We start from the raw sequence: 27,103 nt of genomic DNA on the forward strand, positions 1-27,103 counted from the left end.
CATTAAGCTGCCTCTATTCCCCCCTTTCCGCTCCATAGGGGCTGTTCTTAACTACACTGGACATGACAAGTTATGTATAAGTTGGGTATGGCTGTTAATATGTAGTGTCTGTACGTTTTACCTCTGTCTGTCTGTATGTGTGTGTATTTAGCTTCGAGCAGCACAAGGAGGCTTGCAAAGGAGACGCCCGGTTTATTTGTAAGGCTGAAAGCTGTGGGAAGAGATTCAAGAGCAAAGATGCCCTGAAAAAGCATAAAGGAAATGTTCATACAGGTAAATACACACACACATTACATGTTGTCAGAATTGTTTGTTAATTGGACCAATAGAAATGCTCCAAAATTTTTTTTTTCCTTCTCCTGTGAAATTACTATTTTGGAGTTTTTTTAATGACAGTGGCAGAATATTCTCCAACAGTCACACTAATCTGTCTGTTCAGCTTCCACAGAAAGATAAACTGCATTACTTCTCTCCCTGTCTTTCCTTCTCCCTCTCTCTCATTAAGTTTAATAGAAATATCCCCAGTTAATACTGTAATTCAAAACAGATTAAACTAAGTGGGAGCTCTTAGTCCTGGAATCAGAGTTTATTTGCACTCCATTCAGAAAAGAAGAACTTCCAACAATTTCAGCCATTTAATGACACCGTAGTTGCTTGTTTAGGGGTGTGGTAATATTTAAGGCAGCCAGTCATGCTGTTAATGCACCCATGAATAGGAACTGAACCACTTTACATAAATCCCTTTGTAGAACGGCTGTCGGGGAGTGCTTTTGGATCTGGTGAGGACCACACACGTGTGTGTATGTGTGTGTATACAGATATATGCATGTGTATTATACTGGTTCTCCTACATCCATTTAACAGGCCGTTGTTTTAAAAGACCTCATAGTATAAAAGCTTCAGTGTGCCACAGAGAAGGTAGACGTAAAATAAATAAAGACATAAAATAAATAAAGACATTGTATGCTTGACAACACACTTAAGGAAAAAAATTAAAAGTTTCTGGCATTTCTTTTATCCAACGTTACTGGCTATATTTTTTGTATCTGTATTTCAAAGATTTGTTACAGATGTAGATATGTTTAAGAAATGAGTTGTCAATAAATATGATAATTATAAAGATAACTGACTCCAGATTTAGGCAATGAGTCAAGACATGTTTGATGTCTGACCTGTGATTACTTTAGAACAGGAGATACTAGGGGAATGTTGCTAACAAACACTGTATTAAGGCTGCCAATTTGTATGAGTATCTTTAGCACATAGAATTACAAGCCAGAAGTCATGGGATAGAAGTGTGTAAATTGATTGTGAAGTGTTATCTCAAGGGATGGCTTGGTGATGCTCTCATATTTGAGCAAGCCTCATAGTGGGTGCCAGATTGATGGGACATAAAAAGACATAACCACCCAAAGTGGACGGTGCTGTGTGTGGTAATGATTGTGACCTGCAGCATCTGGCTAAAATTGTCCATGCAAACATAATACAAGTGACTTTTGGCGGACAGACATCTTACTGCATCTTATATAGTGATAAATCATGCACAATATGGACAAAAGTATTGGGAAACCTGGCTATTCATATTTTATGTTCAGGTTTATTCAGCTTTTGTGTAGGTAACTTTCTCTAATGTCCGAGTAGGATTTCTATTAGGTTTTAGTGAATATAGTGACAGGAGTTGAATGATCACCACCCTACCATATCCTCAATTCATCACCACCATCACTTTGTTTGGATTGTGGAAACTTCACACTAGACCTCAAGCAGCTTTTACTCTTCCTCCAGAATTTGGTCCCTTGATTTCTAATAAAATGTAAAATTTGCTGATGATCAGTGATGGTTTGGAGAGACATGTCATCTGCTGGTGTTGATCCACTGTGTTCTATCAAGTCTAAAGTCAGTGCAGTTTTGTTTTCCCACAAAATCTTACAGTACTTCGTACTTCCCTCTGCTGACAACTTTTATAGAGATGTGGATTTCATTTTCCAGCAGGACTCAAAATAATTTTCTGAGATACTGATTTTTGGGTTTTTATTGACTGTAAGCCATAATTATCAACTATAAAAAAATAATCGCTTAAAATAGATCATTCTGTGTTTAATGCACCTACAGTCATATGTAAAAGTTTGGGCACCCCTATTAATCTTAATCATTTTTAGTTCTAAATATTTGGGTGTTTGCAACAGCCATTTCTGTCACATGTGAAGTCAGTCACCCCTTTTTTGGAGCTGCTGCTGAGGCATCATTGCCGAGTAGAATCACAGCGCATTCGGAGGAAAGTGCAGCGACTCGGTTCCAATACATCCGCTCACAGACGCCATCGTACTGCCTGACGCCACCTTTGAGTGTGATGGGGAGCGAGCGCCATCTACCTACCTGGAGGGAGCAAGGCCAATTGTGCTCCCTCTAGTGCCGGCAGCTGATGGCAAAGCTAAATGAACAGGATTCGAACCTGCGACCTCCCGCCCATAGTGAATCATTGTATTATAAATAAATACAGTATTGGCTGCTATTCAACGCCACAATCCTTGGATTAGGAAGCGAAACATCTGGATTGGGATATTGCTAATGCTTACATTCCATCAGGAATTGTTTTGTGAACAGTTTTCTCCTGGCACTGTTGCTGACCTCTAATACATGTTGTGTGTGTGTGTGTGTGTGTGTGTGTGTGTGTGTGCTCTGCAGGTAGCTCTCGCAGGAAGCTCATATGCACCATCTGCAATAAGAAATGTTCATCCTCAGTCAACCTGCAGGAGCATCGCAAGGTCAGCCCCATCTCCTCCCCCTCCTGTCTCCATCCATCTCTCTCCTCTTCTATTCCCTCTATCACTCTATCCCCACTTCCTCTCCCCGCGCTCATCTCTCCGCCTCTCGCTCTTCATTTTTCCTCTCTGCTCACTCCATCAATCTGTCTCTGGTGTCTCTGGTGTGTTTTCCTGCGAGTCTCCTGTTCTTCTCTTCCCTGTCAGGCTTCTGATTCTCACTGTCTCACATTCCAGCGTTCCAAATATATTTATCCCTCCCAGCATTTATCACCCACTTCAACAGTCTCTCTCTCTCCCTCTCTCTCTCTCTCTTTCTTTCTTTCTTTCCCTCTCTAGATTAAAAGATTCATGAGTCTCCATATTGGCATGACTGTAATGACAACAATATTGCCATCAAATAACAATAAAATAAAAGCAACAATTTACAAAAGAAATGTAAACAGTAGTGACTGGAAAATATCTGTCCTGCACTGTTCTGGCACAATGTTTATTTTATTTGTTGATTTCATTTTTTAGCTAAAATTATTTTATGTTTATTTTTTTTTACCTGATTGACACAAATGGGTAAATAAACTTTGGTTAAAAAAAACTCAACTCTCTCACTCTGTTTCTTTTTATGTGTGTCTCTCTCTCATATTTTCATTGTTTCTCTCTCTTTTTTATCTCTCTCTCTTTATTTCTTTCCCTCTCTTTATCTCTTTCTCTCTTTCTCTCTTTCTCTAATTCCCCCTCTCTTTATTTCTCTCTCTTTCCACCTCTCTTTATCTCTCTCTCTCTTTCTCTCTCTCTAATTCCCCCTCTCTCTTTATTTCTCTCTCTTTCCACCTCTCTTTATTTCTCTCTCTGTCACATTGCCTCTCCCCTCTTTCTCCCTCTATCTCTAACTCTTTCCTTTCCCCCTCTCTCTCCCCCTCTCTATCTTCCTTATTCTATCATTCTCTCTCCCTCTCTCTCCACCTCTATCTCTCTCACTCTTTCTCTTATTCGCTCTCTTTCTCTCATCCCCTCTCTCACTCTCTCTATTTCTAATGCTCTTTTTCTTTCTCATTCTGTCAGTTCAGTTCAGTTTATTTGAGAAAAAGCTTTATTGGCTTGACCATAAGTTACAGTGTTGCCGAAGGAGTAAAGATAGAGGTAATAAACTATTTAACTAACATTTAATACACACATATGTTACGATTATACAGGTGTTCATTGACATTGTCAAAATGCATTACATTGTCATGTGACTATGTACAGTACATCTAGGCTACATAATGTATATCTTATCTCTGTAGTCTTTATGTATTAAATAACAAACTGGTGTCACATCTGGCACAATGGTTTTGATGTGCCTATTGCTGACCTAACCCACTTTCCCTCAGACTGAGGCATTCTTATACATACCTGCCAGCCAGAGCAGGATTCTGCCCCTGTCTCTCTTTCTCTCTCTCTCTCTCTCTCTATAGGAGGTGAGGTTTATGTTGACGTTGTAACATTTTTCCACTGGTGTGAGTGTGCGGAGAAAAGGTCGTCTTTTGTTTCACGAGCTCATCCCCACGGCCCCCATGAAATCTAAGAGTCAAAGGGAGCAGACGATCTGCCCTTAGCCCTGGCGTCAGGATTTCTACTGCCTCGGAAAAAGCTTTACCTAGTTCCTACCGCTAATGATGCCAGATTAGTCCGAACACACTGCAGCATAAGACCAATGACAAACTCTGGAAACCTTTGCATGTTAAACCCAATGGAAATATGTTTGAAATAATTATACATCATTCAAACTACAATAATCTGTGTACACCAAAATACCTTTTTCGTTCAACCCCTTAAATATTATCTTTATTATAAAGTCATTGATCCTAATGCTGAAACCATTATAAATTACACTTGCATGTTGAAAAAAAAAACATAGGATTGGTCCAGGAGTGCTGAAAACCATAAGATTCCAACCCCATGCTTTACAGTTAGAATGAGGTTCTTATGTTGGAACACTAAAAAGGGAAAGAAACTATATCTGTTTAATGTTTTCCTTTTTGCTCTAGTTTCATTTAGCATTTTCAAGTGTTAGCTTTTACCGTAACGCAAATCACTGTTTATTTCTCCACTTTTGGATTTGTTTTATGCTGAGTCTGAGCTCACTTACGGTGGTCACTGGCTTAGGTCATGAGGTCTGGTTCTGTAGAAACCCCTGGAGGTGATGAGCTGCTCTCCAGTATCAACAACACCATATTCTCCTAAAGTCACTGTCACATTTTAATATTTAGCTAGCTTTGACTTGCTTTGTCATTGTGTTACATATGGACAGTACATACTACAGTGATGCAGAACGCAGGAACTATGATCTGGTGAGCTATTCGTTGTTCCTGCCTACACATATACCCCACTCAAGTATAAATGCTCACAACAGCACAGGCCACCTGCACAGGCTATACTGTAAACACTGCGCTGACTTGATGCAGAAGTATAATTCAGCCTCAAGCCATTAGTCTTTCATGATAACTGAAGTCGTCCTTCTTATTCATGATTCCTTACATTATGAGCAGAGTAACAGTTCTTTTACAGCCCCAAAGAATGATACTTCCACCATGCTTAACAGATGATAAACCCCAAAAACAATGTAACATCTCAAATGTTCTCCTGTAGAACTTTAGTAGCTTATTTATGCCACTAAAAGTGTTTAAGGTACAAAATATCAATCAGAACTGTTAAAATATGCATTAAATACATATAAAGTAATATATAAAATATCATGTCCTTGAGGATGTGATGTTTCTTCTTTAGATATTACACAATCACCCCTTCCCCCTCCGAATTCTGTCACATCTCAGCCTGCTTTACCCTGATATACAGCAGCAGAGCGCAGCCTCATCATCAGTGGTTTATCTAAACAGTGCTTCCAGGAACAAATTTGTTCCCCCTTACAAACCCTAAATGAGCTTGCCACATGTATGATGTGCTGGAACGTGTCCAGTTGTGGCCGAGTGGTTTGTCTTCCTTCATCAAGACAGCACTGTAACATTTGTCTCATAGCTCACCCTAAATGACCAGATCTCGTCTGCTGCTTTTGGCCTCGGGGGAGAATTAATGTGCTCTACTCAGTGTCAGTCTGATTCAGAGTTTTGGGACATGGTAACTCGATACTTATTAGAGTTTATCCGTTGTGCTGAATGGTGGGAAGGGAAAAAAAATATTCAGCCTTATTCCGAATGATCAGTAGGAATGTCCTGATCCAGTTCAAAGCTTCAAAGCATATTTTAGTAGTGATGGGACGATCCACTTTTTTCAGCTCCGATCCGATTCTGATATAAAAACTGAAATAAAACTGCCGATAACGATACAAATAAAGGGCTCTTTTAGGTTATTATTAGTACTATAATTAGGGTTACATAATGAGGCTGAAACAGATGACCCAGCCCTTTGAAGAGTATACACAAGTGCATTTAATGTAAATACATTCCAAAGTTATTTATTTGACACACTTTATATACAAACACACAATAGTGTTTATTTATTTTTTTTATTAAATATTATTAAAAAGGTTAAATATTAAATATGGTAAATATTAAATACAGGGTTCTAGACCAACCAAGACTTTTATTTTGAAATGTAGCATAGTGGATTACCTGCAATGGCTAACTGGTGATGCTAACTGTATTTTTCGAGATAAATTAATAATTTTTTTATAACAGATGGTTTGATATTCGATGTGGATTATGGCTGTAGTTCAGTTGAGATCTGCCCAATGCTAGCTAGGCTAATATTAATGGAGATGCTAGCGGCTAACTGCCGATGCTAACGGTATTTCCGAACTAAATTAATCACTGTTTTTACCGAGAGACTGGTGTTTGTGCTGGTTAGTGTTTGTAGATCCTGTGGTTTTAGAGGATATGTGGATTATGACTATAGTTTACTCCAGTCTGTAGTTAATACCTTTACAACACCAGAATGTAGCGTGGGTTCAGTGCCAGCTAGGCTAACAGACTGCTGGTGTTAATCTGTTCACCCCTCGGACGCTGACTTTACAATTATTACATGTAGCCGTTCTGCTGTTCTGTGTTTCCTAAGTGAAAACTCTCCAGACCGTTGAATTTTTTTTGTAGACGGAGTTTACTCAGTCAGCCGCAGACTGAAGCTGCTGGGGCTTTAGAGTAAACTGCTGAACTGGAATCCGGATCAGTGATTAATTTTGTGTAAAAGTTAAGGCTGGTTTATTGTACAGCTTAAGCTGTGGACTGGAATATGGATCGGTAAGTGGATCGGCAGTGGTCACCTGGTATCCGATACTTTATGGGATTGGTCCCATCTCTATATTTTAGGGCTCACATGTGTCAAATCTACGCCACAGTTACCACTGTAGCCTAAGCTGTAGCTTTGTGTGCAATCTCAGAAAATGTTACTACACGTTTTCACATTCCCGTCTTTGTGTTTAAACTGCAAACAGACAAATGCACAAATATAAATGCTCACAAAAGTGTAGACCACATGGACAGACTATACCATGGATGGTGTGTTGACCTGACACAGAAGTCTCTACTCATCAGTCTTTAACAATAGCTAAAGTAATCCTCCTTCTTTAACATACCATCCATTATGAGCAGTGTAACAGTTCCTCTGACAGCAAATGAGCACCAAGGCGTAATACTTCCACCACCATGCTTAACAGCTGGTATAGTGTTTTTGGGGATTTAAGGGTAGAGATATACTTGCTGTTATCTATGTGCAGGGCTCCAGACAAAAAAAATGTTTATGGAGCCAGTGGCTCCTAAAATAAAAAAATTGGGCGCCAATATTTTTTTCTAGGTGCCAAACAATAATGCTCAGTCTTTATTGCAGAAGGTGTGCTTATGGTACACCCCAACTCCACACCAATTGTTTTTAGCTTAGGCTTGCTTTTGGGGCTAATTGGAAGGGATTTTTGAGTGTTCAGGATTGCCAGTTCCAGTCTTTGACGCAAACAATGAAATGAGAGAATATGTTTTCCTATCTCACTTGTAAAGAGTGCCCCTTGTTCTGTCGAGTTGTGCTACCTTGTCAAACCGTGCTACCCTAGTGTATATTTAACTGTAAAAACTCAAAAGAGGCTCAACGTTAGAGCATGTTTGCAGTAGAAGTCCCCAGTAGATGTAGTGTTAGTATATTTGGATAACATAAATCATGGTAAAGTTATGGCAATGAGAGTTCGTTCCAAACTGCTTTTGCTTTTTTTGTATTTAAATAATTAATTAATTATTGTATTTAGTATTATTAATTTATATTTACACTTTTTGTGCAATGACAGTGAGTCCAGGTTGTTTTATGCACAAAAAATAGATTTGTTATAAAAAAAAACACGAAAACTTATCAAAACGTGTAGGTTTGCACATGCGCAGTGCCTTTAGGAAGCACGTATTGATGGGTTGCATAACTTGACAAAACACCGGTACACCGGTAGACCACCAGAAACGTGTCTGCAATAAGCGATTACGTAAAACTGCCGGGCACATCAGTCCCACAGTCAGTGATTACAGAGATATCCTTAGCTTTCTGGGCTTCTGTCACGATCTGAGCTTTGACGTCGTCTGCTATAACATTACATACTACAAACTCGCCACAAACTGTGTTATTATCATACGTTTTCGACACAACCAGTCCATTTTTTCTTATTAACAAGACTTGGGAGGTGAAGGGTAGTTCTTCACGTGCATGCTGGCTCCATTAAATTTCATTTTTCTGTTTTATCACATGCGCGAGCTAAGGGAGTTTTTTTCGGAGCACACTAAAAAAGCGTGCATTTTTATGCTTTCGACTCTCTCCGTGTTTTTCTTTTTTTTAAATAATGCGTTCCTGTTACAAAATCCGCGTTTCCAGCGATGTATTTGTTTACTTTCGAACAGAATTCGCAGTACATTGTCTGCTTTATGTTGTCATACCTGAGCCACGCAAACTCCTGCAGCCAAGACGTTTTAAAATGTCTGTGGTTGTACTTTTCCTGGAAGTTCATCTTCGTCTGCATTTTCCAGTAGTCCACGGGTGCAAACAGAGCTAGGCTGGGACTGAGCAGGTCTCTTACGTTCGACAGAGATGTAAATCGTGTGAAAAATCAGATATTTTTCGCTTTGCCATTATCTGCGCGCCAATGGATAAAAGCTCCGCTTAGCTACGCTGCTGTGGTAGTTACGTTTTGGGTGAAATCCCGTGAGCAAGGCTTTTTTTTTGAGGTAGGCAAAAATGTCCATATGATTGGGCGCCGTAGTATAGTTACATCGATAAACTCAACCAAAAAGAAAGCAAAAAATAAAATAAATAAATAAACGCAAATAAACTACTTTGCCACCTGTCGCCACTGGCGACTTAATTAATTTTATAACTCGCAAAAAAATATTTTTGGTCGCATTTGCGACCATTTTAGTCGCAGTCTGGAGCCCTGATGTGTTTGTACTGAATATGTCCGAGAAATACGTAGTGTAACAAATGGGCTGTTTTGACCAGCAGTCATCAGACATCTGAGCCGATACTGCTGTGTAAAGGTATTTGCCTCTCTACAGCTTTTTTTTTTGTTTTTGTTTTTTCATCATACTTAGATTTTTCAGATTAAAGAACACCTTTTAAAATCACACAAATTTAACCTGAGTAAATACAAACAGATTTTGAATTATAATTTTTATTTATTAAGTGAAAAGTAAAGTAACAAAGTAGCTCCAGACCATCAAACTACCACTACCATATTTGACTTGCAGTATAATGTTCTTTTTCTGAAATTGGGTTAGTTTTATGTCAGATATTACAGGACACACGTCCAAAAAGTTCCACTTTTGTCTCATTAGTCCAAAGAATTATTTTCCCAAAGTCCTGGGGATTATTAAGATGTTTGTTGGCAAATGTGAGACAGGCCTTTGTGCTCTTTATGGTCATTTGGTGCCACTGGGATACCATTTTCCCCAGTCTCTTTCTTAATATTTTATCATTAACACTGAGCTTAACTGAGGCAAGTGAGGCCTGCAAATCTTTAGATGTTGTTCTGGGTTCTTTTGTGACCTCCTGGATGAGTTGTCCATGCCCTTTTGTCCTAAAGGTGTCTTAAAGCCTTAAAATGACTTTGTAACCCTTTTCAGGCTGATAGATGATCAGTTATTTTGTTTTCTTATCAGCTTCTTCAGATCGTGTGTTGCTTTTTGAGATCTTTTAGCTGCTTCACGTTGTCAAACAAATTATATTTTAATGAATAATTTCTTGGTTCTACGGGTCTGTTGTGATCAGGCCTGGGTGTAGCTAGTGAAACTCAACTTTCCAAAAATATGGTTGATTCATGGAGGGGCAATTAGTTTTTCACGTAGAGCCAGGTTTATTTAGATACCCTTTTTTCTGTAATAAATTAAATCATAATTCAAAAACTTTTTGTATTTACTGAGCTTTTTGTATTAATCAGGTTTGCCTGATTTAAAGTTTGTTTGATAATCTGAAAAATGTAACTATGACACGAGGCAAAAACAAGGGGCACATACTTTTCTCATGACACTGTACGTTTCTTATAGTCAGCTACAAACTTTAGTCAAGATTAAAGGTGCCCATTTTAAAGCAAGGACATCTTTTTTGGATGGCAGCCTCTCAATCCAGTCTGAAGCTTCAAACCATATTTTAGTGGAACAGGTATCTGCTATTTTGTAGCTACTAAAGCCCAATTTATGCTTTTGCCTCAATCTACGTCATAATGTACACTGTATCCTAATGCGCAGCTCCCCATAAATGTCACTACGTGTTACAGTGATGCAGATTGCAAACAGCCAGCAGAGGTACTAGACCTGTGGTGACTTCACTTTTAAGAGATGTTGCACCATCCATGCTTACCACTGTAAAAGAAAAGTGTATTAAGTATATGTTTTAAAAGTATATTTAACATTGAGAAGTACATACTTTTTGAAATTAAAATATGTACTTAAATATATGTACCTAAATGTAATATTTTGCAACAAATTATGGCAACTATATTTTAGTTGTAATTAAGCTATATTTAAACACAAGATAAAAGCATTAAATTGTGCTTTTGAGAGCTTTTTTCATCTGCAACTTCTGCAAATGTAAGCAGATTTATGTTTTTTAACATAATTTTTCATACACTTGAAGTATATTGTAAATGAACTTCCTTGCATATTGGTGCACATATTGTGTACACCTTAATTCTACTGGAAAAGAAAATACCACTACATATATTTTTTTTTTGTCAACACAACATATCATTTAAAGCATATTGCTTAAAAATACATTTTAAGAAAATATAGAGAAAGCATATTTAATGTATATTTTTATAAAGTATATTAAATTGAGAATGCATTTTTAGTATTCGTTACCTAATTTGAACATTCTTGTAATGCTCTTAAGTATACTTCCTTTTTACAAGGATGTACATATTTAGTCATTGATCTAAACCAATTTTCTCAGCTGAGAATGACGAGATGTAGCTATACCTCCAAATAATTTACATATATCCAGTTGTTAGAACTGGTGATCCAACAATTATGACCATATATTAGAATGATCAAGTTATTGCTCTGACCTCAGACTCTTTGCACACATCAATGCCATTGCAGAAGAAGATACAGCATTTATTGTTGCAGCTCAAACAAAAGTTTAGGCTCTTTTCATCTGACAGCCTCATTGGCATGATCCTCCTCGAACACGTGATGAATTTAATAAAAACTTGCTGAGTTTACAGCACGTCTTTTTGTCCTCTTAATAGAGTTCTAATCAGTGCTATTTCTGTCAGTCCTTCCACTCGCTGCAGCTTTCACAGCCTCCGCCTGGCTTTAAATGAGTGAAACGCATGTCTACATATGAAAGCTGAACTTCAATGGGACTTGCTAAAGCTGTCTAGCAAGTCTTTTAGCTTCTCAGATGGGTTTAGGCCTGAATCCTTAGCTGGGAGGAGAGATTAGAGTGCAGCTATTTCAGCAAAGCTCCAGCAGAGTCCTGAACAGCAGTCGAGTAAAATGTGGGAGAAGCTGATGGTGGACTGTGCTCACTCTAAAAGACTGTGATTCTGTATTAAAGTCTATTATTTCTAGGTTTTAACCTGAAGAGATACTGTTTTAGCACTTCTAGCACATGATTGAAAGACCTTTTATTACAAAAACAGTAAAGGACTATCTTGAGGCCTTTATTTGCTCACTAATTCTCACAAGAAGAGGATTGGGGCTTAGAAAAATGACAAATGAGATGTTCTTTGGCTTTTTTTTGGCTTTTTTCAACACTTCCTGTAGAGTTTAGACAATAATTGCTTGTTGGCAGAAAATGACATGCATTGTATTGTCAAAAGTTTTGGGACATTTGCTCATTCATGGTTTACTTTGAAATTAATGATATAACAAAAAGAACTTGCTTTTGTTTGAGTAACTATTTCTTATGTCCAGGAGAGGCTTTCTACTAGGTTTTGGAGCATTGCATTAAGCAAAAAAGCAATAGTAATGTTAGCATGTTGTACAGTGTAATCACCAACTCATCCCTAACTCCCCAACTCATCCTCAACTCATCCCCAACTCCTCAACTCATCCCTAACTCCTCAACTCATCCCCGACTCCCCAACTCATCCCCAACTCCTAAACTCATCCCCAACTCCTAAACTCATCCCCAACTCCTAAACTCATCTCCAACTCCTCAACTCATCCCCAACTCATCCCCAACTCATCCCCAACTCATCCCCAACTCATCCCCAACTCATCCCCAACTCATCCCCAACTCCTCAACTCATCTCCAACTCCTCAACTCATCTCCAACTCCTCAACTCATCCCCAACTCCCCAACTCGTCCTCAACTCATCCCCAAGTCCTCGACTCATCCCCAACTCTTCGACTCATCCCCAACTCCTCGACTCACCCCCAACTCCTCGACTCATCCCCCACTCCCTAACTCATCCCCAACTCCTTAACTGATCCCCAACTCCCCAACTCATCCCAGAAGTATTATATGGAGCACCATCATTCCAGACAACACAGTTCCATTTTATACTCTTTTAATACACAACTGCAAGTAGTAAATAGTTCCAGCCTATTTATGTTTATTTGTTCCAGACAGTCTTATTCTATTGGCTTTACTTTTAAACATGGACCTTCCAAGCTGTGTGTGTGTGCATCTGCAGTGGGTGCAGGTTAAGGTAGCTGAATGCATCCGTTAAAAGAGGTGTCAGTTCTTGTCTTGCATTGTGACCCTTTTTTCCTTGTCCATGCATACAGTGGCTTGCAAAAGTATTTATACCCCTTGATCTTTTCCATATTTTGTTTCAAAAATAAATATATTTCGTTGGAACTTGGGTGTAAAATGCACTTTTCGGGTAGTAAAACATGATAGAAAGTTCTTACCTTTGATGACTAGCCCACCTCTGTTCCCCCACAGCGTTCCGAGGTCCAGACATTTTAACAATTTTTCCAAACACCCTTCAGACTGGGTGACTTGGGGTATAATTTGCCCTGATAAATCACTTTTTCCACCGTTTCCAGGCTCAAAGCTTATTAAAAACCTCTGTTTAAATCCCATAATGCTAGCTTTAACTGATAATGACAGACATATACATAGAATATTTGTATATATGTCTTGTCAGTATCAGTACAGTCATGGCGGTGCACAGAGCTGTGTGAATACTTTTGCAAGACACTGTAAAGTTCAACACATAGCAATGTGTTCATTTTAAACACTGAAGAAATTTGAAACCATATATTGCTCCTTTTAAGTTTTATTTTTCTCTTGCCTTGCTTTTCTTTTGACTTTTACCTTTACATTATTGTATAACTAATCTTCTTAGAAAAATCTTATAAAATCATAAACTTAACACATGTATTGCCTGGTAACTAGAAAATTTTAGTTAAATCATTTGGTGAGTTTGAACCTTGATGGTTTGAAAATGTCACATATTTAATCAAAGTCCTGTTCATTGAATTTATAAATTTGTTAGGTGGAAACACCAGACTTTTTTCAGTGACAAAACAGACTGGAGTTTTGGTGAACATTTGCTCATTTTTAATGTATTTTTAAAGAACTGAAATAATTTACAGCATCTTTTATTTTTTTTTTTCTTGTCCTTCCTTTATTGAACTTTTTTATTGGATTGTCTTCTATCTAATCTTCTTAAAAAGATCTGCTAAAAAATTAAGAAATTAAGAGCCATATTAACCCTAACCCTAACCCTGAAACCTAGAAGTAAAAAGAAAGGTGATCTTGAACAGTCCTCGATTTGATCATAATAGCTGTTTGACATAATAGACTGTTTGAAAATGTCATGTATTTAATTGAAATCATATTCATTGTTTTTTATGCAATTGTGTGATCAAAATCCTAGACACCGAAGAGCAATGAAAGTGAACATTTGCTAAAAGAAATTTGATATAAAGAATATTGAACAGAAATAAAATACAGCAACTTTTTTTTTTCTTGCCGTACTTTTATGTCTAATCTCCTCAGAAAGATCTCATAAAAATTAAGAACTTAACAGCTGCTTTGACTGGAAACTGGAAATTAAGGGGTGGTCTTGCACGGTCCTGGAGTTGATCACAATAGCGCTTAAAAAGAAAAACACTAATAATTTTACAATCCAGTAAAATCCTCTGTTGATTTTAAACATCCAGGGTTTGAAAATGTCACGCATTTATCCGAAGTCATAATCATTGGTTTCATGAATTTGTGTGGTCCATTGAAACCCATGTTAATATTTTTCAGTGGAGACACATTACAAACATTCTTAAGTGTTATTATATTGGGCAGAGTTTCTGTTCAAACCTCGGAGAAGTTGAATGCTTTCTCCATCTGTGGAAATGTTTGTGTGTGTGTGTGTGCTTATGTATGTGTGTGCGTGTGTGTCTGTGGCTGTGAGGCGCTTTAATACGCCCCCTTGTCTTCCCCGGTGAATTGGTCTGAGGACGTTTTCAAGGTTCTACACCGTGAATGGGCAACTGAATCTCACCCAAGGGAGTCTCCAAAACAGCCCTGAACCTACAATTAAAATACCTCATATGTGTTCCCGTCATTATACCCCGAGTCTTTCTCAGCTCCGGCTCTGCTGTGTGTTTTGGCCATGTTCTAAGTAATGCGTTCTAGTGTTTTATTTTTTTAAGCTGGTAGAGCCTGTGGATCTTGTGTTCTTTAGATGTTTGTCTGGTTTCTTGTGCATTTTTGACACTTCTTAGTGCGGGTATTCTTAACCGCAGTTCTTGGAACTCTTCCGCCCTGCATGATTTAATGTTTTGCCTGCTCATTTTCCTGATCAGATGTGTTAGAGCAAGGAAAACTCTAAAAACTGTTTAAGGCAAGTTATTGTCACACAATAAACAATAGAAGAAGGAAAAAAAAAAACACTAGAAAAAAGTAAGAATGAGTCATTGGAGCATGGAGTGGGGATTATTATGTCTGTTGGGGACAATAGTGAATTAAATTGGGTTATTATTATTTGGTGAATTTAAACTAGTCTGAGGTACTGCATTTCGAAGTGGTGCTACTGGTTGTAGTGCCATACTAATGATTTACAAAATGAATTTGTTTGTTCATTTGTTGTGAAAAAAGGTAACTCTTTAAATTGACAACACTCTGATGGACTAAAGAGCTACACTGGTTTATTGTCTGTCTGCAGGTCCATGAGATATTTGACTGTCCAGACTGTGATAAGAAATTCATCTCAACCAATCAGCTTAAGCGACACATGATCACGCATTCAGGTAAAGCTACACGCATGTTTAATAACTCATATAGTAGTATGTGGGACAGCAGAATGTAAATTGATGTTGTATATAAAGTGTTACCTCGAATCCATGCGATGTGGCATAATTCATGGGATGCGACACAGGATAAATTCCTGTACAGTGACTTTTGGCATGTCAGTGTAGTTGTACATTGTGTTGGAAAGGCCGCTCAACAGTGCTTATCTTGCATTAATAGTTGAGGTGGAGTTACATAGACAACAAAACTGAACTTTCAGCCTGTTTGGGGCGCACACTAGCCAGGTTTGAAACAGCAAAAGTGTAGTTTTATGTATTCTGTATGTGTGTGTGTGTTTTGTATCTTCTCCTCAGAGAAGCGCCCCTACACCTGTGAGATCTGCAATCGCAGTTTCAAGCGCTTGGACCAGGTTACAGCCCATAAGATCATTCACAGCGAGGACAAACCGTACAAGTGCAAGCTGTGCTGGAAAGCCTTCGCCCACCGCAACGTCTACAAGAACCACAAAAAGGTACCTGTGTGTGTGTAAGTGTGCACATTCTACAGGACACTGTAGAAGAAAACCTAGTGAAACATATTGACATGACTGCTAGCAATTTTGTGTAGCATCTAGAGCTGTAACCCGGCCGCAGCTTAGCGTTTAATATTAATGCCACCTTCAATTAGTGATGTCAGAATGGTGGATGATCACCACCCCACCTCATCCCCAACTCAACCTAGAAGTACTGGATGGAGCACCATCATTCGAGAGAACACTGATGCCAATAGGTCCATGTTTATCTGCTTCAGAATGTCATGTTCAGTTGTTTCCACAAACATACGGACATTGATATACACTGATTCATTATTGCCACACTCCATAGCTTTTCATATGGATGCTTAAACGAATGCTTAAACTGCATGTGTCCAGCACCTACTCACACTAATAACCCAAAACCTGTTGCTAATAGTTCCCCATTATCTCTCTGTACAGTTGTTTTTGTAGAAACTTGTTTGGGGTGTCCGGGTCGACCAGAGGAGGATAGGTTCCTCTTACTTAGTCTTGGTTCTTCCTAAGGTTTCTTACTTTTAGAATAAGGTTTTTTTTTCTTGCCGCTGATGGCACTATCACTGTGCTGCTTACTCATAAGAGGCTTGGACCTGTTTTTCTCTTCAGAGCTGCAATTTGTTGTAAAAAGCACTATATAAATATGTTTTAATTGCTGAATTTACTTGAATGTACATATGAAATAAATAATAATGTTAGGCTGCGTTCACATTACCAGGCTGAAGTGACTCAAATCTGATTTTTTCAAATCAGATTTGAGTCCTTTCGTATGTGGTCCAAATCGGATATGTATCCGATCCATGGACACGCGTCATGAATGTGAACGGTCAAATCAGAATTCATAGATCTTTTTGCTTTTACACATTAGCATTAGCGCTACGTGCTTCTCTCTCGTACCCACACATCTCTTGTTGCAAATGTGCTTTTGCAAAAACAGCAAAAGCAAACCACCTGTCCTTTTTTCACCTCCTCGACCTGAACATGAATTTCAGACCAGCTGTTTACTGTTTCTCCACTCCAGCAAAAGATGCTCCACATATGAGCTGCTAACAAACTTATCCATTTCACTTTATAAAACTACGAGTCGTCTCTCTAATATGAAGGATTTTTTTTTGTTGTTGGTGAAGAAGGCGACGTTTATACAGGTATCAATGTGCACATATGAGACATTTCAGCAACAGATTTGTTCACATTACACACAGATAGAGGTTACTTACATATGTGAATGTGAACCATCAAGAGCCAAATCCGATCTGAGCAAAAAATCGGATTTGGGCAATGTGGTTTGTAATGTGAACGTAGCCTTAGTGTATGTTGCTTATTAAGGAAATATTTCTGTTCAAATTTCCTTCAGTTGCGCAAAATGAATTCATTGTTATAAAAGACTTATACTACACTTTTAATACATACCAAATTTTCCTCATTCTTATGAATTTGTAGTGTGTTTGTGATCAAAGTATCGGGCCAGTGATCAGATTTATCAGTTAAATTTCCTGATCATTTGAGGACACATTTGAAAATAAATAAATTGGATGTAAAATTTCAATAAGATTTTTCCCATATCTCCGTATAATGAAGAGAAATATGTTTTTATTCATTTTTTATCATCCCAGTTTTTTCATTTCTGCCATTTCTGGACAAATGAAAAAAAAAGAATCTTTACATGATTATCAGATTTTTTTCCATTTTTTCATGTCACACAAATCAAGTCGAATTACTTTATAATGTTTTTGTTACAGGATTGAAAAATGTATTGTAATGTAATTTTTTAGAAATTTGGAAAAATGTTTAAAATTCCTTTTTTTTACTGTAGTACATGGCAAAATGACAATGTTTTTCACACAATGTTTCATATTTGAATTTGAATTTAGAGTGAAATGGTCAGAAAATTGAACTGATAAACATTACACTGACTGTTTGTCACCATTTGACATTTAAAAAACGGAATTCATACATTTAAGTTTATGTCTGTTAACACCGCATGTACAGCTAATTAGAAGGATGAACAGATACTGGTGTGTGCCAGTGGCGATATGCTGATATAATCACCTGTAATAATGAAAACTTTAAGGTAAATTTAACAGAATGAATAATGTGCAAAGTGGACATAGTTCTGCATCTTATCATAGAACATATACATAGGGTCCACCTGAAAAACGTATAGTATAAAGTAGGTGAGGTATAAGTAAGTATAGTCTAAAATCTAGACTGAAATTTAGTGCATATATACAAGAACACGATGCTGAATAAATGTATAAAATCTGTTGGAGGAGAGAGAGATTCAGACAGACAGACTGATGGGTAAATAAGGAGAAGGATCCGTAAGCCTCTTATCTTAATAGAGATCGTCAGTCCAATCAGCCACTGTGGAGCCTTAGCCAAAGCTGCCGGCGAACCCTGACCCCTACTAACCCCTGCTGACCTTCAACCTTTAGTCCCGCAGGCAGATAGTGTAACCCCCAAACCCACACAGCTCATGCAGAAGAGAGGGGGGTAGAGAATAATCAAATTCTGAGAATAATATTTGTTATTATTATTACTATTGTAATAATATTTTTGCTATAATAAAATATTATTATTTGAAAAAAATAAGAGAGCACTTTAAAATGATTAGTTTCTTTGATTTTACAAATTGAAAACCTCTGGAATATAATCAAGAGGAACATGGATGATCACAAGCCATCAAACCAAGCTGAGTTGTTTAAATTTTTGCACCAGGAGTAAAGGCATGAAGTTATCCAAAAGCAGTGTGTAAGACTGGTGGAGGAGAACATGCCAAGATGCATGAAAACGGTGATTAAAAAACAGGGTTATTCCACTAAATATTGATTTCTGAACTCTTGAATCTTTATGAATTTGAATTTGTTTTCTTTGCATTATTTAAGGTCTGAAAGTTCTGCATCTTTTTTTGTTATTTTAGCCATTTCTCATTTTCTGCAAATAAATGCTCTAAATTACAATATGTTTATTTGGAATTTGCCCGTGGTTAATAGAATTAAACAACAATGTTCATTTTACTCAAACATATACCTATAAATAGCAAAATAAAAAGAAACTGTTTCAGAAACTGAAGTGTTCCCTTAATTTTTTCCAGACCTGTTTATATAAATGTTTTGCATTGCGATTGTATTAGTGCTGTTGTCTCATCTCTTTCATTCTCTTTCCTCAGACTCACTCAGAGGAGAGGCCATTTCAGTGTGAGGAGTGTAAGGCTCTGTTTCGAACTCCGTTCTCCCTACAGCGCCATCTTCTCATCCACAACAGTAAGACCTACACCACCAAACTGTGTGTTTTAGAGTAAAACCACAACCTAAACTGATCAGACCAGATTGAGTCTGGGATCAGTGCTATTCATAGACAGACAGACATTTAGAGAGAGACAGTATGCTAAATACAGTGAGCACAGAGGAGAGAGGGAGGGGGGAAAATGGGATGAGAAAGACAGAGAGAGAGAAACGGAGAGTGTGTGTTAAAACTAGTTTACTATCTAACAATTAACTCCTTTTATTGTAAACCCAAACTGAAATCATTCTGAATCCAGCCTTCAATCAAGACTGGATCAGAAAGCAAACCATAAGGTCTAAAAACAAAATCGGCTTTGACCTTGTTTGCTGTGAGTGTACAACACTGCATAAAACACCATGTTCAAAAAAATATCAAGGATTCCCATGGTAGTGGTTTGTAAGCCCACACTTTCAGAGCTACAACACTGTCATAACTAACACCACTGCATAGTGGACCAACTGTACCTGAGCCTGTGGATCTTCTGTCCGAGCCCGCCCCATAAACTGCTATTATGAGCCATGATGAGTCATGAATATTGTTTGAATGTGTGAAATCTGTTCAGAATGATGTTAATGAACAGTTCAACACAGAAAAAGCACAGGCCTCTTATTTACTCAACTCTAGAATGTAATGCAGATAAGTGGAGGAGCTGACATGTTAACACTGCGCAGGCCAGAGCTGCGTGATTATATAAATCCAACTTGTGCAACTTTTTTTTTTAAAACACTTTACTATACTACAAATTAAAAAACCTCTGGAATATAATCAAGAGGAAGAGGGATGACTACAAGCTTGAGTCTTTGCACCTTGCAGGAGTGGCGTAAAGTTATCCAAAAGCAGTGTGTAAGACTGGTGGAGGAGAACATGCAAAGATGCATGCAAACTGTGATTTAAAACCAGAGTTATTCCACCGAATATTGATTTCTGATCTTTATGAATATGAATATGAATAACTTGTTTTCTTTGCATTATTTATGGTCTGAAAGCTCAGAATTTTTTAATTTTTGTAATTTCAGCCATTTTTCATTTTATGCAAATAAATGCTCCAAATGACAATATTTTTATTTAGAATTTGGGAAAAATGTTGTCTGTAGTTTATAGATTAAAACAGCAATGTTCATTTTACTCAAACATATACCTATAAATAACAAACTGAAGTGGCCTGTTAATTTCTTCCAGAGCTGTATATAAAAATAGCATTAAAAAAATGTAGGCCTACGTCACAGACCATGTTTTTGAACCTGACTCGACAGGCCCAGAGGAAAGTGGTGGGAAATTGGATGGGGAATCGGATCTGGCTCAGGCAGAGAATCTCCTTTACCTCAGAGGCCACATACAGTCCACAAGATATGCTAAACTTAATAGTTATCAAATAGATAAACAAATAATAAACCTGGGGTTTAATGAATTAACATCACCTGCAACCACATTTTTGGGTGCCTTTTCCAGATTGCCACATTCCCTGATAGTGTAGTGTCCCAGGCTAGATATTTGTCCCTAAACCCACCTGTGACTTCCTTCTCAGGCCATTCTTACACATGTTCACACTGGCAGACCTTGAATTATGTCACTCGTTGCCTCAAGTTCTCTCGTGTGCACGTTCGTGGCAGCTTGCATTGTCTTGCGTGGACAGACAGTATGTTCAAAGATTCCCTAAATAAAACAGGACAAAAGTAGATCATCAACAGGAACAAAATGCTGGTTGGACTAGTCCATCTAACCACTAGTTCAGCTGACCACCCGCAAGCCCTGATCCGCAGCTCAGCACGAGGCACTGTCTGTGGGGCGTGGGGTGCATGCTGGGGGCGCGTGGAGCCGCCTGGTCCGGGCAGGATGAAGCTGGCCTCTGCTCTGCCCAGTCTAGACTGATGACACAGAGATTATAGAGCTGCAGGCATTTCCTGCTGTCCTCCCCAGGGGCCTATCACTGTTCCCCCTGTCACTGCAGGACGAAGTTTTAGGGGCTTACGCCAGGACTCTCCATGACAGAGAGGAGGGGGGTTATTATATATATATTAGAGAGAGAGAGAAAGAAGATAAACACAAATCCTGGCTGTGGCAGACCTCTCTGCCTGTATATGTGTGTCTGTATGTGTGTGTATGTATGTGTTTATGTGTGTGTTTGGAGTGGGCAATATGGCCCTAAAATAATATCACAATATTTCAGGGTATTTTTGTGATAACGATATAAAAAATATATATATTTTTAAGAGTATACTTCTGCAACAAAATTCATTAAAAAAGGTTTTATGTCCCATAAATACAGCTCTAAAAAATAAGAGACCATTTCAGTTTCTCTGATTTTGCTATTTATATGTTTATGTTTGAGTGAAATTAACATTGTTTTTTTTTCTGTATTCTACAAACTACAGACATTCCTCTCAAATTCAAAATGAAAATATTGTCATTTAGAGCATTTATTTGCAGAAAATGAGAAATGGCTGAAATAACAAAAAAGATGCAGAGCTTTCAGACCTTAAATAATGCAAAGAAAACAAGTTCATATTCATAAAGTTTTAAGAATTCATTAATCAATATTTGGTGGAATAACCCTGATTTCTAATCACAGTTTTCATGCAGCTTGGCATGTTCTCCTCCACCAGTCTTACACACTGCGTTTGGATAACTTTGTGCCTTTACTCCTGGTGCAAAAATTCAAGCAGTTCAGTTTGGTTTGATGGCTTATGATCATCTATTTTACTCTTGATTATATTCCAGAGGTTTTTAATTTGGTAAAATCAAAGAAACTCATCATTTTTAAGTGGTCTCTTATTTTTTTTTTAGAGCTGTATGACCGTAGTATTTCTTAAACAGTAACTAACCAAGACTCAGATTTTGAATAAAATAAAAAAGTAACAAAAATAAAGTAAGTAAAATCAACTAAAGTGCATGAATATGAACTATAAACAAACTAAAGTGTGTGTGTGTGTGTGTGTGTGTGTGTGTGTGTGTGTGCGTGCACATGTGCGTGCGTGCCTGTGTGTGTGTGTGTATGTGGTTAGCGATGTGCATACTCTGTGCTGGGAGGAAATAGAACACAGCTGTCTTGGTGTTTTCTCATGAAGTTGAAGCTGCTGTTGAGGGAATCAATTAAATAGCCTTTACACCTTTAACAAGGTCAACTAGCTTACTGGGGTGAGTCCTTCACATACACCTCATAAACAGCTGTGTGTGTGTGTGTGTGTGTGTGTGTGTGTGTGTGTGTATATTTCTGTGTTTTTTTTTTTTAACTGGAATTACTTTCCCTAATTATCTTAGTAAACAGCCGTTTTATTGTTGATGTGTTTGATTTTAATTGACTGTGACTAATCTAATCTCTGTAAATATATACACCCATAAACATACGGCTGGTACAGTACCTTGAATTCAGTAACGATAACCAAACGGTACTTCTTTCAATACCTATCTAAATTGCAACTAAAAAAAAAGTAAACTAGAAGTGATAAGTATTCTCACACAACGTGTTTAACAGTCGACATGAGTAATCTAATTTTTTATACTGTCCATTTTTTTGGACCATATTGAAACAAACAAACAAACAAACAGTGAACAAAAATAACAGCACTTTACCTGCTTGAACTACAAACATTTTTCCCGAAGCATATTACTGTATGTATTTCAGTTTTAATGAGTTCTTTTAGGGAATATCATTATTAAATTGGCAAAATTAAATCCTATGTGTATTAAATTTCTTTGTGTGCTCTCTGCTTGCATGCGCTAAGGCGTCACCTGTTGTGTGCATTAGGGGTGGGCGATATGGCCCTAAAATAATATCATGATATTTCATGGTATTATCGCGATAACGATACTCTTGGTGATATGACTGCAACAAATCAAAACTTACATTTTATTATTGTATACGATATGATACAGCACACCCCTTACTGAGATATTTAAAAAAATACAAGATTTTTAGTAGATTTGTAACAGAAGACAATGATTCAGAATGTCATGATACTAATAATAATAATGCACTCCAAATATCTCCATATATCTAGAATTAAAGTAAAATAAATGATACTGGACAGATATTATCTGTCTCTAGTAGATATATAATAGGAAATGAGAAATGTGTGAATTTTTCTTTTGCTTAAAACAGCAAAGAAGTAGGATCCTGGTATGATAATTAGGGGTGAGTGTTATAGCACGATATTTCAGGGTACAATATTACGATATTATCGCGTACGATAGGATATGGCACACCCCTAGTGTGTGCTCTCAGCGTTTGTCGCATTTTTGCGAGTTATATGCAAAGTATTGAAAATAGTTTTTTTTTTTTTGTTACATTTAGGAACTCTGTAGTACCAAGACATTTCAGTCAGTGCCTTTTTAATATTGAATTTCAATACCCAGCTCTACTGCTTTATAATCATATATTCTATATGTCAGCTAAAAATAATTGCACCCAGAAGGAATTTTCAGATTGCTGTTGGACTGTAATGCTATTCAGATTAAGGATTAAGGTTATCAGTATTAATTGAGCTACACATACAGAAGTAGTGCTTAACCTAATATACCAGATGTTTCTGCTTGGGGTTTTAGAGGTTCTAGAGGTCTTGCCATTCTGCTGGCCAAGGTGAGCCATTAAGAAGGCTGCAGTATGTAGACAAGCATTGTCCTGCTGGAATAGTGCACTGAAACGTGTGTTCAGAAAAGGTAGGAACATTGGTTTCAGGACCTTATTAGTGTTAAAATGGGGTGTCAAAATGCCTTCTCGACATGTGATGTCTGATGGCGTACTGTTCATCTTGTAGCTGCCTCTAAAAATAGATAGAAGACAAAAGTGGGACCCTTCCTATTTTATGATACATATAAGCTATATAATCTGTCTGTATGTATATAAAATAAATATTAATATACAGGAAAGCAGTATAGGAATACTTTACATCAAACATTCAACAGCTCTTTATTAGGGGTGTCACGATTTCGATATTTCATCGAAATCGATCGAAATGATGTCATGGTCTCGAGCCTCGAAGTCAAAAAGAGGATCGACGCGCGCTACGCAAATGGCGCAGTAGGCTACGCAAATGGCGCAGCAGGCTACGCAAATGTCGCAGCACACTCTAGCTGCATTGTGACTGCTCAAAGAGCAGCCCTTTCTCCAGAGAATGTGGACATTCTCATCTTCTTAAAGAAAAACAAAAAAAAATATGAAAATAACAGTTGTTTTGTCTAGCCTCAAATATGTTAATATGTCAAATATCTTTGTTAAGTAAAAAACTTTCAAGTTTTATTTTTTTCATGTTTAACTGTTATAGTAGGATAGAGTTCAGTTTGTTAAGGCTCTAAATGTTCTATTATTTTGTACACGACTGTTCCTGTATTTTTTTATTATTTATTTTATGTTGCACATTGCTGTTTTAATAGTGCACACTGTGGCTACCAAAAAAAGACACTAGATGGCATTACATATATATCTTAATTAAATTATTTAAATTTGACCATTAGTGCCTTCTGTGGTGTATTACAGATCACTTGTATCACTTTGCATCATTAATATTAAGCCCACCTTTTGAAATAAGCCTCTTTGCTGTAAAAAAAAAAAAAAAGAAAACCGAGAATCGAATCGAATCTTGACCCTAAAATCGGAAATAAAATCGAATCGAAGATTTAGAGAATCGTGACACACCTACTCTTGATCAGCCCTAATGTCCTCCTTGTGCCATCCAGGAAAATGTAAGCATAATATAGCTTCAGCATATCGACCGGGTTTTAGCTTGGAAAATACTACTCTCCTTGGAGAAACAGCATGTGTTCATACTATTACAATAGCACATGTACACTCATCATTCACTTATGCACTTACCTCACCATCACACACCATTTACTCTCACTCATGGGCCACTTTATGAAGTCCACCTACTTTATAGATCTATTATATTGGTGTACAGTTACAGACTGTAGCCTCGCTGTTTTCAGCCCTCTTTCCACCCTGTCCATCACTGGTCAGTTTCTGGCTACAGGACCCCTGTTGATCACATATCATTTAGGCGGTGGCTTAATTCATGATAACTAATCAAGAGCTAGAAGATTGTTAAAGGATCTATGAGGTAAGTTTAAGAGTTCTGCTATTTAAAACCGTGGAGGGACCCTTTGAGATGCTTTGAGGACACTTCCATAAAAGGTTTTGATTTTAAATCCCATAAAATTACATGCAGTTCTTTAGTCCTAGAAATCTGCTCTCTTGTGATATTACCAAAACACAGTGCTTTTGGGCAATAGTTCTGTAAGAGAGCGCGGTTTTAAAGATGTATGCTTTTAGGGACGCTGCCAGTTTCTCCACCTACACCACCTGTGATTTATACACTGACAGTAGCATAAACATCACAGACAAAATGAGACAAAAAAGATAGAAAAGTCCAGACTTGCGTATTCATTAAGCCATGGCACTTCGTGTCGAGGACTGCTATCTAATTTTCTTAAATACACTTAATTGCCTCCAGTAAATCACTTACTTGAATTAACCATTCCACTTTAAATACTGCTTATTTGCCATTCCACCTTTATTGCTACTTTGGTGACACATAGGCTTCAGGCTGAAGATTAGTTTTTTTAGGGGCTTTGAACTAAATTATGTGGACTGTTTATAATAAAAAAAATATATATAAGCAGAAATGTATTAAACTCATAAAGCACTGTGTAACATGCGCCATTTTAAGGTAGAAAAATCTAAATGTGAAACTACCATATTTTTAGGTCTATAAGGCGCACCTAAAATCCTTTAATTTTCCCAGAAAAAGTCAGTGTGCCTTTTATATGAATTTTACCAGTCAGGTTGTAAAGAGCAGTAAAGCTACTCACTAGGTGAATTACAGAGTATAAGGGAGTTAGCTCTGCTAACCGGGGCTGGGAATCGCTGTTAATTGGGTTTGGCTAGTGTTGCTAACATCGGCTGGGTAGCGTTGCTAACCACACCTGGATATGCTGCAAACTGGCGCTGGGTAGCCTGGTAAACAGCGTCTGGCTAGTGCTGCTAACCAGGGCTACCTACGCTGCTAACCATGGCTGGGTAGCGCTTCTAATTGGGGCTGACTAGCACTGCTAACTGCTGCTGGCTATGCTGCTAACTGCGACTAGTGCTCACCCTTGGAAAAAATACTGGAATTCTAAGCTTACTGTACATAAAGGAAAGCACTTTATTCACCCAAATAAGAAGTGATAAGGAGGGAAATCTGTGTAGATTAACATCCAGTACTCGTTTGATTTTGGAAAAAAATGTTTTTTTTTTTTTATTTTTTTAAGTAGTTTTTGTTTAGTTAGGTGCTTCCCCCAGCTTTCCCATTAGAAGGTAAAAATGGCGACACCCTTGCTCACTTTGATGTAGTGTCGCTTAAATGCGCCTTATAATGCAATGTGCCTTATGTATGAAAATAGACCAGAAAATAGACGTTTATTGATAGTGCACCTTATAATCTGGTACACCTTATAGAGTGAAAAATACAGTAAAAGCTTTATACTGTGGTGGCTTTAGTAGTAAGGAATTAGTTGCTTGTATATGAGTATCTACAGTAAACTTAAAATATTCATGAAGTGAATCAGTACACTGATGTATCACCTAAAAAAATTCTGTTTTTGTTTTTCTGTAAAATATGAATTTATTTTCAGGGCAAGAAAACTAGTGACTTATCAGTTCTTAATATCTTAAATATTCTAAATAATAAATCATAGCATATAACATTTAGCATTGCCTCAGAACAATGGATCTAAAACTTTGCTATTCTAAACATTGGAATTATTATTACTTTTTTAAAATTCCCTCTGTCAGTAACTATTTTTAAATGATCTAATAAATACAAACCATTATTCCGATTTTATATAAACCAAACATTATTCAGAAACTACTATAAAATAT

At 37.4% G+C, this 27,103-nt stretch overlaps 1 protein-coding gene across 4 annotated transcripts in view; it reads left to right on the plus strand.

Annotated features, from left to right (window-relative positions):
* Nucleotides 1-27,103, plus strand: part of prdm5 (PR domain containing 5) — an 87,265-nt gene that overhangs the window by 14,430 nt on the left and 45,732 nt on the right. For 3 of the 4 annotated variants that reach the window (XM_049486413.1, XM_049486412.1, XM_049486410.1), the window contains exons 7-11: nucleotides 152-273; nucleotides 2,686-2,765; nucleotides 15,331-15,415; nucleotides 15,770-15,939; nucleotides 19,133-19,226. In XM_049486413.1, coding sequence (XP_049342370.1) covers nucleotides 152-273; nucleotides 2,686-2,765; nucleotides 15,331-15,415; nucleotides 15,770-15,939; nucleotides 19,133-19,226 — 551 coding nt within the window. The remainder of the gene's footprint in view (nucleotides 1-151; nucleotides 274-2,685; nucleotides 2,766-15,330; nucleotides 15,416-15,769; nucleotides 15,940-19,132; nucleotides 19,227-27,103) is intronic. The other variant, XM_049486411.1, reaches the window with a different exon arrangement.

This window comes from Astyanax mexicanus, chromosome 13 (assembly GCF_023375975.1).
Source record: "Astyanax mexicanus isolate ESR-SI-001 chromosome 13, AstMex3_surface, whole genome shotgun sequence".
NCBI lineage: Eukaryota > Metazoa > Chordata > Actinopteri > Characiformes > Acestrorhamphidae > Astyanax > Astyanax mexicanus.